The sequence below is a fragment of the Bombus vosnesenskii genome, unplaced genomic scaffold (genome assembly GCF_011952255.1).
Source record: "Bombus vosnesenskii isolate JDL3184/JDL3185 unplaced genomic scaffold, Bvos_JDL3184-5_v1.1 scf7180000013316, whole genome shotgun sequence".
NCBI classification, from domain to species: Eukaryota; Metazoa; Arthropoda; class Insecta; order Hymenoptera; family Apidae; genus Bombus; species Bombus vosnesenskii.
Genome location: NW_022882962.1, coordinates 1581123 through 1594430, shown reverse-complemented (window position 1 = coordinate 1594430; position 13308 = coordinate 1581123). Strand labels below are relative to the sequence as shown.

Here is a 13308-nt window from a genome sequence, read left to right as displayed (position 1 = left end):
GAATGTAAATTGCGTTCGTTCGTTAAATATTTATTTTAGCCGATATGTTACTTGTCTTAAACATTTACAGTGACAATGAGAAACTCGTGTTACAGGAATAGAGGATGGATCAGAGCATGATCCATCAGTACGTGGTTTTTAAATTAAATTGCCTTTAGAATGATATTTGAATTCAAATTAAAACAGTGATTCACAGTGATTTTCAGAAAATTAGATTGCAATTAATGATTCAAAGGTGAATAAATTTCAAAATCTGCAAATAAGTATTCTGTGTTGTTCGCAGTTTTACAAGTCGACTGGTAATATGAATGTGTCTACCGTATTTCCGGAAGGACTTACTGAAACCGAGAGATCGCAACGTCATGCATCAGTGAGCGTAAAGGATGACGAAGACGTTCAAGATAGGTATAATCGTAAGTACCGCCAGATTCTAATCTTCTTCTATTGTAACGACACACATGGTAATTTTACATTACGATTTTAGTCATCGCGTTACACTCTCTTCTATACTATCTTACATCACTTTTAATTCATAATATTGTATCAAGTTGTTTCACAATTTGCGTACTCCGACACGGCAGCTTGCTATAACGTAGATTTATATAGAACATCGCATAACGTGTAACGTAATGGGTAAAGGCTGACTTTATACGCGCAATTAGATCGAAAATGTTAGGGGGACTCGACGAAAACGAAAGGTTTCGTCCGCGAAGCACTGACAACGGTATAAATAAATGTTAGTTTCATATAATATAGATTTTCTCCTAGGGATAATGTAGACAAAGCTCATGATGAACCTGGCGTTAATGTGCGGAACATTCGCACAATTTTGAGATAGACTTGTCAGATTCAAGATCAACAGTGGTAGTCTAGAAATCTACTTTGGAAGCATTAACAGTAATAAATTTGTCTCGCACGTGTGAATAAATTGTAAATAATTTCGATCTGTTCGTTGCAATAACCATTTTACATATTATGTAGGTATAACTCCATATATTAAAACGAAACCTGGCTATTCCTACAAGTCTTTTGTTATATCTTTCGTTTTAATTAAGTAACGTTCTAATTACTAAATCGCGTAATTTCGATAATTATACTAAGTAAACGACCAACTGCTCTGCACGATTCTACATGGAAGAACTATTACCTGTAGTGTAGGATGGAATATAGTAGGAAGTAATATAAATTCGGTAGCACCTATTAGCATACTGGTGCGTGACATTTCCACATAACGCAAAGGTGTGGAAATGTACGAAACGAGAGACTTGATACACGGTATTACAAAACCAGTCAATACCGACAAATGTATTTCCGGTGAGAAAAAAAAAAAGAAAAAAGCACGTGATCGCTATCGATTAATTTGATATGCGATTATTTCATGGTGACGCATCTTGCAAGGAACAACGTTATCTACGTTTACATGGACTCGTATGTCCTTCGAGAGAGATAATTGCGCAATTACCATGAAATTTGTTGACACGTTGTGTCCTGCCGAACTCACACTGTTTTATACGAGTTATACGGAGGATACGGGCGGAAAAAAATTTTCCACTTCGCTTATTGTGTGTCACGTTAAGCTATACCGAGAAGTAATTAAAACACCACGTACAACTTCCATCGCTCGTAATGGATATCTGTGTCTATTGTAAGTTTTTTTGAACGCATCTACGTGCTATAGTTCTTGCGAGCATTAAATACCAAATACAGGTATCTGAATTTCTTACACGTTGTTCGAAAGTACGATAATATATCAAATTGTTCATATAAATTAATTATCGAGCGGGAGAAACTGTTTTAGAAAATTAGTATGAAACATTCAAAGAACGCATAAAAAAATGTTTAAAAATGTTTAATCTTTAACAATTTAAGATATTTAAAAATCTGTCAAATAAGAAAATCGTTCTCAATTACCAATTTATCGACGGAGAAGTCGCGATACATGGATTGCTAATTTTAATTTGACTGAAAGAATTCTCGACAGATCGCGACTCGCTATTGCCTATATGATACAATGCTAATGCATGCAAATGACGATGGTTACACGTATCAAAGACTTGTTGAGTAACAACTGTAATTAATTTGCTTAGTATTTGCAGAAATTGGACTACTTATAACTGTAAGTTCGATTAACATAATATTATCTTTCAATTGTAAAATGTCGGCCATTAAATTAACGTTCGTTAATTAAAGTTGACCTATTACTCTCTCCGTTAAAATCTATGTATAAGACATTATTTAAATTCACGATCTTCCACCAATTTACATTTAATGTACTCGAGCGTATAATTTCAATAAAACGTAAATTCATTAATTGGACGTAAATTATAGGAATCGTTAAAAATAAATAAATTACGCTCATAAATACGTATTCAGATTCTTTGCATCGTACAACGATCATTGGTTATTATGTATAAATTAGTATGATTTATTTAAATGCTATATTTATTTGCTATATTTAAATGCTAAATGCTAAATTTATTTACATTCGCGTGCACCTCTAGTTTACGTCGTTCTAATTAATAAACTTCTAAAATTAAAAAATTGTGCTAATGTTACTACAAATCTCGATACCTGTCGCAACACGTTCATTGTTTCAGTTTACCGAAAGCAACTGACTCAAACGCTTCGAACTGCCAAAGATTTGATAAAAACAAAAACTTCGATCCCTAAACGATAAAGAGAAAATTAAGAGAAAAATTAAACAGAATATACTTCCTCTGTAGCGCACGACTCAACGTGTCTATTCTCTTTACGCAGTACAAATTCTCTCTGCTGACTTCCGAAAGATCTTTTGAAAAATGTATTGCTTCGTAGAAAACGGCAACCTGTATCCATCCATTCGTTACACGTAGCGAAACAATTTTATTCAACGCTACGCGCTCCATATTCAGCGTCTTACCGAAGAACATAAATAGAAAAAGATTGATCTTTCTTGATCTATCATACCGTTCATAGAAAGTCAGGTTCTCGATGCCGCGACACGACACGATCTCTCCGATCTTGGTGTAACAGAGATCTGGTACACCGGCGTGATTCAACCACGACGTTTGGAAATTTCCAGATTTCACCTTGACTTTGATTGCACGTCGCACGCGAGTCGAATCGTGCGAATCTTTCGGATACAACAAGTTACTACGTGTTATGTCTACTAAACAGAGCCGAGTCGCACGAGTTCGGAATTCTACTTACCGAGAAACATGCCGTATTATTCATTCATGGCTAATCGTTAAACTAGAAAATTACGCGCTAAGTGGTTTCTGTCTCGTCGTTCCTACTTATGACCGAATAATCAGAATTAATCCTTTCGCTGCGGATTAAAACGGACAGCGTGCTGCGATAACTATAATATGTTGCAGAACTTGGAAGAAAATGTTGTTTCATGTGAATTATATATATATATATATATATATATATATATATAATACTAATTTATCTGTCGATCAATGTGTGTACTCCTCTTACTGTAGATTACAGAATAGGAAATACATAATGGATTGGTGGGTCGTCGTAAGATTTATAAATCATAATAATTTGTAATTTTCGACGTGCTCGTACGACGTACGGGGTTCACGGTGAAAGGCTTAACAACGTTATGCAAAATAGTTTTACGATGAATTTTATTCGAAGTAATTTCCAGTAAGTTCCGTCTCGTCTTGCTAAACCCGAAACGACTTTCTTGGTAAAACACGCGTTACATACGCGCAATATTTTTTCCAACCATGATGCGAGAATAATAGAATAAATATACCTAACCGACACGCAGCTGAACTTTGACCGACAATACGGAACGACACACCAATACAACGGAGAGCAAATAGTTACATTTGAAACGATTGCATGTCGCGTTTGTAAATAATTTATAGATATAAGGACAATTTCCATGAATTAACAAACGGTCGATAATTGACGAATGAATTTGTACGGTGAATTAGCGACCAATAAAACTTTGCATCGTAACGCTGTTAAACATACTTGTTTCTTTCTGTCTTTTATTTCAAGAATTTCTAAGATAAATTTTTCAAACGCCGCAAAGTTTTTTAGACGACAGAGAACGATCTTAAAACGATAAGAACGTGCAACACGCTTATAGAACTTACGAGAATGAAAATAAGGAAGTCGATGCGCTCGATCTCTTCACAAAGTGTTTAATTTTTAATGGCTTACTCGATCTCATATATCGCGTTGGAAAAGTAAGTTTTTTTTTTTTTTTTTTAAAAAAAGCCGTGACGAGACACGAAGTAGGAATTGCTTGTGATAGAATTTATCTTCAAAGTATTCTGTACGGTGTTATCGAAGATTTGAAAAATAAATAACAGGTTAATAAGAGAAAACAGTATTATAGTTAGAACTACAATCGATCTGTTTCGACTGAAACAAAATTCCAATGGTAGCTACTAGCCTATTACGACAATGAGCTTCTTCTGCGTGCTACCAACTCGGAATGCATGCTAAATGAAAATTGAGTCGCATACCGATGCATAGCGAAGACAGGCTGAACAATAACAAAGACTAACAGAGAAATAGATGTGCAATAAGAAGAGAAAAATGTGTTTACTCTCGTATCAAGTTTTCCAAAGGCTTTGAAAACTGCATATATTAAGCTATAACTTCCTTGTTATGTTGCACTCGTGGATCTTCGATCTATCGAAATTCCATTTATTTCGAACAAAATTCATTGAATTTCCTACTGGAATTATTGCAAAAAAGAAAAGAAACTGTAGAAGGAGGAATATTTTACCAGGGTACATTTACAGGCTAGTGGATTATTCGTATTGCCGAAAAACCGGTTTAACAAAGTAACTTGTGTTGTCTTTTTGCGCAGAACGTTGCACGTGTCGTCGAATAAATACAATTCAAACATCGTGGATCTAGAATTGGCAAAAAATGTAAACGGCGAGCAAAAGTAAGATGAAAGAGGTAACGATGTGTGAACCGATGACTGGCTACCATTTGTTTGCCGTTAACAGACCACCGTAATGACCAGTTTTCGCTCTAACTGGATTGATTAACTTCACACATGCTCCGAACCGGCTGTACCGGCAAAATACGTAATTACACGATACGGATTCACGTCGATGTTTACAGTGTTCGTAGCGTCGCGTTATCCGAGAATACCTGCGATAAAATCGTCCCTCTTTCATCCACGATTTGTCTCTTTCGTTAAACAGAAAAACAAAATTGAGAGCAGTCACGTTGTACTTTTCGACGATGCAACGCTGCCTTCGTGTGCACATGTGCACGAATGTGTTTAAACGTGCAAAGAGCGTTGCGCTTTTCCTCGATAGTGGAGTATTTCAGATACTAATTATTTTAAGATGTCACGACGTCGTGGAAATTATCGTTAATTTAAAAATATTATAAAAAGGATTTTTAAAGCGTTTGATCAGGACGATAGGTGGTGCATAGAAGCACGTAACATCCATACGAAGAGTAAATGCTAAAATATGAATTGGAAGAAACGATTGAGGATAATTTAAATTATTAAATTTCACATCAATATGGACTATTCGTATGTGTATTCATATATTCGTTTAACTTCCTCAGACTCTCGTTGTTGCACTATAAGTAACACATTCAACAATGACACATCAGTTTTCTATTATGTTAACTTGAATAATCGTACCTAATATGATTTATTTATTACTATAATTATTAAACTGAATCTCTCAACTAATCTTATTTGCACTTATGGAAGGATATACGTAATTACTTACATTAATACATTACGTTACGTATAACGCGTATTTTTATTAATACATTCCTACTGCTATTTTAATATCACACACCGAAATTGCTATACCGTTCCCAGAAAAGAGAGAAAAATTAAACCGCAAATCGAATATTCGTTTAGTTATTCGATCCTATTTACGCAAAACTTTTCGAATGAGAATTTTGGAAAAGACTTCTTGACTTGAGAGCTTCAAACAGCGTCGAACGTGGCGATATTAACGATAACAAAGCTAAGTTAAACGATATGAAGTGCGATAAAGCTTCGTTTTCGTTCATTAAAGATAATCCAAACCTGATCCAGTTCGATAGAGATTGATATAATTTAACATTGTGAATACCCGCGTATAATCTAACATACCAGAGACGATTTAGCCATACGTATCGGTAATAGCAAGTGAAAATACGCATTTCGAAGAAGTACGTCGCATACATCGATCGAACATAGCAAATTCACGATCGTTGCTGATTACTAAGACTGCAGATATTTGTGCAAATAAATATTTACGCGAATATAATTAAAAAAGTGAAATTTAAATAGAGAATTGTTTTACCTATCAAGTGTTACAACGAGTACTATACTTTGCACATGTTACGTATTTTTCCGTGTTATACGCATTTTATGCATTTTTGCATCTTCAAATTTCCGATAAACGCATAATGATAGGTAGTCTGCTGATTATCTCGTCAACGACGACGTCTTCTTAGGAGCGACACGCGTTCCTGTTTCAACGTCTACGTAGCGAAGATCGAGGGCAGATAATTGCAAATAGTTGGTTTATTATTAAATTATTTTTATTTCCATTCTTTTATCCTTATCCCCGTTACATGTTGAAAGATGCAAAGAAAAGAATTTCTCGGTAAACTGAGTCATCGATGATAAACATTACAGATACAGGAGAGTCATTCATTATGTGATTCGTTATTTATTATACAGGATGTACCATTTAAGTTAATCCTTGCAAATATCTCGAGAACCACTTCTGATAGGGGAAAATATTCCGAACAAAAGTTAAATTGCTTCGAAGGGGAGATAATTCGATAATCAATAGTTTTCTTTTTTTTTATACAAAACACACGAAGATCACGTTGTTAAGCAATAGAAAAATTTTATTTCTTATCCAGTACTTGCGTAACGATTACGTGAATTCATTAACAATCTCGAAGAGTACAGAATTCAGGAGATACTTAACGATAAATTTGTCCGTGGCCGGACAAATTCCGACCGAAACAGAGTACATTCGAGCATTATTTATACTCATAATGATACATTTCGATTATGATATGATATGATGATACATTTCGCTAAATTTCTCTGACACCTAAATTATAAACGATATTTATCTTCGTTTGCAGCGAAATAAAATATTCGTTTTTCACTTGGATTATGACATCAGCGTCGCCGTGTTATGCATCCCATTATACAGACCTTTCTATGCACTGACATTCATAATTTCCGCTCGAGAAAATTGCCCCGGGCCAACAGTACGCTCTTTGCAACCTTTTGCGACGTCGGGTATATTTAATTTCAGGTTTCGATTACGTACAACAGTTTAAAGAATATTTTGACGGTGACGTCCCACCACACCGTAGACCGCAACACGTGAATAAGCGTAACGGAGATTTTATGAGCTCGTGCTTTGATTATTTCTGCGGTTTTACCGTCAATATCGCCACGGCACGCCACACGTTTCAATGATTTTTACCATCGATAAAATCACGCAATTGCAAAGGATACCCGGGTCATTCGAAATCTGTCTTGGCTTAATTATTAATATCACGGTTGATACACGGCTTTCAGTAACGTTAGATATGCTTCAACTTGTTTCTGACCGTTTTTTAAGTAAAAGAAAATGATGATTTTTTGTATTGTTTATTAATATTTAATTCTCATTTCTTATTTTAATGGATATTCCTACATGTTTCCGCAGCATTTGTTTCTTGCCGATATCACTAAGATATACAGTATCTGAATGAACTTTGTCGATAGACATTTTTCCCGTATCATTTCTCGGTAAGAATCGATGATAAGTCAGCGCGTTTCGGTGCGCTTTATCTCTATCATGGAGAATAGAAGTCAAAACGAATGAGTTGTAATCTGCATTACAAAAATTATCCGCTTGTTGAATGCGAATGCGCACCAAGCGTAACACGTAAAAAAGAATTTTGCGGTAAACTGCAAGATTGAAATCCGTTTCGAAACACGCTTCTAGAAAATGAATGAATCTCCGCGGCAAGTCATTAGTAAAAAATTCTGACATCGATGGAGGAGCTGATTAAAACTATTATCACGTAACAGGTAAACGTGTTCGTTCAGCTAGTTCATCATGCGGGCTCGTTCGTTACGTTAAGGTAATTTTCCTTCTTCCAGCACGATTCTCATACACAGCTTGTGCGCACCGTGAAAATTCGCGTAACACCTTATTTTCCATTCTATTTCCTAGAAACGTAGCGGCTGTTTCCTGCCCAGGAAACCGACTCATCGCTTGTCAATTTCGGCTACAACCGTAACCGAAGTAGCAATTATAGCGCGGATTCTAAATAATCGCTACGTCGCAATTCCTTCCATCAAAGCAAATTGTGAATTTACGCAATACAATACGAATGATCGTGTACCAACGAGAAGCGGAATCGAGTGGATAGACACCTAAATGCGATGATATTCCACAATGGTAATAGCATCTGCTAAACACCTGTTTGTTCTTCTATGTAAATTATGTGGAAATGATTATTGTATATTATTGGTTATACCGTACTGTTGCTCTTATTCTTAATTCAGGGTACTTAATTCAGTGAATATTATATCATTATCCTTTTACTCTATATCAATTTCAATATTCTGAGATGCTAACGTCGTTACGTTCATGTGAAAATCAGTCTCGTTTTTCATTATACCATAAACACTCACATAGCCGTACCATATATTAAACACAAAGGAAACGCGTTCTCTCGTTACCAATAGAGAGTTAAAATATCATTAATATTAAACAATGATCGCATTTTAAAGTATAACGTTCGAGTAATCATTCTTGCAAGTCCTCCTTTATCGAAGCATTCTCTTAACTAACAAACGTGGAAAATCGTTTAAAAAACAAAAGGAACTTTCTCTATCGGTTCTCAAACCGAACAACGAGATTTATAATATAAAAATAATCTTCGATCCACAAAAGCAGGAAGTTTCACTGGAAATTAGTGTTTTCACTGGAGTAGCGAATCGCGAAGCGATCACCGTTAAACAAAGTTCATTAGCGTTGAAAACTTTTACCATAAGTAAACATCATCTAAATCGGTAAATCTCGCGTACGATCTTAACGCTTGTGAACCAACATGACGCGAAATCTCTATCTTTTCCTAAATAATTTTCAGCCGCGGATCGTTGAAAAAGGAAAGTCTTCGCGGTAGCACGTGTTTTTGTGGACGGCGTAGAGAAAAGAATGATCACGGTGCACGATATAATCGTGGCAATTTCGTGGCACATTCACTACACGATAAAATAGGAACGGTTCCTTTTCGGTCGGATATTGACGCGCGAAACAGTTCATAAGCAGAGAAGCAAAAGGATTAGGCTGGTAATAAATGGTGCTTACGAACTTGGCTGTTGTCGTTGCGGCAGGGTTCGCTGAAACTAATTTTCCCAATTCCTATTGAATGCTCGCGCAACTGAACGTGTTACGTTTTAAACGAAAAAGAGGGAAAGTCAAAGGATAAAATGATGAAACTACGCGAATACCAGCAGTACGATCGTCAGATTGCCTAAAAATATGTCTACCGTTTTTGCGGTGTAACTTGAGAAAATTTCGTCGAAACTTTATGAAGCGACTAGAAACCATTGACTAAAAAGAATAACTAAACTATTTCTTACGATTAGACCGCGGTGTTATATCTACTCGTAGGAAATTTAATATATAATAATAATATGCAAAAATATAGAATATATCAAAAGTATAGTACTAATCATAATATTCGGCAAGTGAAATAAATCTCTGCTTAGATTTCTTTTGTTTAAGTGGATTTATAAAAATACGAATTTCCATACCTACGATTATAACATCCGTAACTTTTTAGTTTCTTTTTAGTATCGTACGTTCATCAACGATCGCCTTGGGCTGCAAATTTAGAAAACTTCTAGAAAATATTAAAACAGCAGAACATACTGCTCCGTGGTGTTTGTCCCTTCTCTCGTACAATTATATTGCGGCTCGCGGAAACCAGTAATGCAAATAATAGACAATCTATATGATTTTTTGTTTACGCGCACACCCCGCCAGCTCTTCAAACTTATAAGTACAGCCCCGAGGCCCTTGTTACTTTCTGGGGCACGGAGTTTGCGAAATACGCCGCGGGTTACGTTTGCACATTGTTCGCTCAAGGGTCGTGAAATTTGACATTTAACTTCCTACGAGAATAGATCCGGTCGGTATCCTTTTGCGAAACGCTATTTTTGAAATCGTTGTTTCTGGTAAACTCTCGTAGTTGCGAACGAGACAACGACGATTTGCCACTTTGTTAAGTTATCGATGCTCGTCACATCGACAAGGACGTCCCCTTAATGGACGTCCGCTATGTACAACGTTCTTCGGCGACTGATAACATCGGATTGGAAACACGCGGTTCGTTTTAACATTTTATGACTCACTGCGTCTTGAATTGATAATGTCGTAGGTGCGGTTTAGGAATGGAAGATGAAAGTAACGTTACAGTGACATTTATCGTAATCGAGTAAAAATCTAATCTCCTATCGTCTCTCGTTAATAACATCTGCATAATACTTTAACGTTTACATTTGCCAGTGTAATTTCATTTCTCGCGCGTTAGTCGCCTACGACAAGTCGTTACGTCAACGCAATTTCAAAAATGCGTGCAACAGTGTTTCCGAATCACCCTGTAGATGCCACAGATATCGCTCTTTTTCTTGCCCATTCATGTTCGCTTAGCTATAAACGACGCGAGTGAATAGTTACACAGGTGTGCTACCTGCCGATGGTTTGCAGAAACCATTCCTCCGGTACACGGGTCCAATTAAAGGTACTTAATTATCGTCCGAAGAACCTACATATCTTTGCACAGGGCATTTCGATACGTATCCCTGCCAATACTGTCTGCCAATTTAGAAAATTAAATTCATGCGTATCCAATTTCAAATCGATACAATCGTAAGAGCTTATAAGGAACTGTAGCAGAGTTGGGATATTTCACCTTCCGTGAGATTTTCGTTTCGATTACCAGGGACTGGTTCGAACTTTCGAACATAAGAAATCGATTAGATAACGACGAGTAAGATTTGCAAACAAATGTAAATGTAAAAAGGAATAAATCCAAATTTTTATGTAACAATGGATAAGATCTACAGGGAAGTGAATCGGTGAAAAATTAAGGAATGCAAAAAGTAGCGAACATTCGTTGAACCCCGTTCGTATAACCGAACGATGCAAATGAAGCAGCAGGTGCGCGAAGGATCTATTTGCAGGAGATACCTTGCTACGCAGTGACCCAATTAATAGCACTTAATTACTATCGTGGGACATGTGTAACGGCAGTGCGGTGCAGTTTTGCAATCTCCAAGAATTCGACTAGCCTAATTATCTATCTGTAGAACAACGCCGCTCATAGATAACCATTGATAACTGGAAAACGAATATGCGTGCATATTACTCCGTACGATATTTACATGCCACTGTTGACTCGCGATGTTTGTAATTATCTTGTTGATATCACCTTGTTCTGCATCCGATGATATCACTGAAACAAACACATAAGATGAGGCCTTGTTAGTTACGATTAGCGATAACACCAAACGTTTGCAAATATCCGAATCTTGTGTGATCATCTGCTAATTATTATCGTTATTTCCAACCATTAACAACTGCAACCAGTTAGTAATATTTCAAAGTAAACGTAAAAGATATATGTTTTATGTGACGCGTAGCTATAACAAAGTCGAACGAAGATCGTTTCGCGCGATTTTCGCGAAACTGCGTGTTACGATCTGCTCGATCACCTTCCTTTAGTTTAAAAACTAAACCCAACAGGGATTATGTAAGAACACGATCGAATCAGTCGGATGAGAGGCAGAAAAAGTACGATGAAAGGAACGGACGAAGGAATGTCCGACGAACGCCGATTTACAAACGTACAGGGTGTAAAGCGAAAAATTGGATGCGATATCTGTATTCTGAAATTTATACATTTTATACATTTTATATATATAAAATTGAACGATACAATTGCAATTTGAAAGGATATTTGACAATATAAAACATATTTCAATGAATATTTTAATTAAAGCTAAAAGTTTCAAAACAAAGGCGAATGTTCGTCGTTGTAGCATTATTTATGTACGTACACGTCTGTATAAGTATGATTTATTATTACAAACATATACGACAGGTGAAAAACATATTTTTAAATAAATTCTATCTAGAGAAATGTTCCATCCTAGTTTATACTTATAGAATTTACATCGCAACGTAACTATAAAATATCTTAAATATTACTGATTTGCAATTCATAATGTAATGTGTTATTCGACATCGATCTTCTGACGGTGTAACATTCACACGGACGAGGTATGTTTTCAGTTGTTCGTGACTGTGCGTTTTATGGTGAATTAAAAGAACGTTAGCCGAATCAAGCTGTTTTATAATGTTCCAATGGTCAAATAAGTTACAATCGGTATAAGCTTCGAAAGAATTACGGTATAGTGGCATGGGTACAAAATATAGTAATATAAAATTGCGAGATTAATTTAATTTTACGCACAGACGCGTATATGAAATCATAGAATGTTCTTGTTCAAATTATTCGTTTTTCGCATAGAATATTTCGGATCTCATCCAGTAGACTTTAATTTACGCTGGTACAACAGTGCGTCATTGGAATACGTAAAATATACCAGTAGTTAAGTTTATAATTGTGATAACTTATCTGAGTAACGCAAGCGCGGCATTGAAATTCTTTGAAATAAGAAAATGTACATTGCAATACGTCTATAACTATTTTTCCTAAAGTATATTCAAGTATGTTGATACGTTGTACTACCGACAAAGGTGATTAGAAATAACAGAAAATAGGTTCCATGTAAAGTAAGGATATCAGTTGCAGTGAAAAAAACCAAAATACTGAAAACTGAGAACATAATCACGTTCCTGCCATGATAATCGTATCATCTAACACACCTATCATGTATAAATACATCACTTTCGTGTATCTAGATAGCTAATTGCATGTCAAATTCTCAAATTCGTATCAATAATCCTATTTAACGTTTCCCATCTACTTCGCTACAACGATGATAATTATACGGCGAATATTTATGCAAATTCGTATTCTCAGGAATATCATTTAAAAAAAACGGAACCCAAACAGGTAATCATCTTGCTTGTTAAATATCATAATATATATTATATTTTAAATATTTTTTCGCATATTATTTATATTTCATCGCTTTTGTACCTTCGAATTTCATAAAAACCACTGTCTAATAATAATCTTCGTCAATTTCCTATTTAATCTAATTCAAAATTGCAAGGAGTTCGTTATCCAATATAGTATCCCTTTTTTTTGGCTCCAGTTTAGTTTCCC

The 13308-nt window shown here is 35.7% G+C and overlaps 1 protein-coding gene across 1 annotated transcript in view; it reads left to right on the top strand.

Annotated features, from left to right (window-relative positions):
• The window catches only part of LOC117235471 (aquaporin AQPAn.G-like), a 33985-nt gene that overhangs the window by 1299 nt on the left and 19378 nt on the right, over positions 1-13308 (top strand). Inside the window, exon 2 of the mRNA XM_033497517.1 lies at positions 284-413. Within this exon, the coding sequence (XP_033353408.1) occupies positions 284-413 (130 nt within the window). The remainder of the gene's footprint in view (positions 1-283; positions 414-13308) is intronic.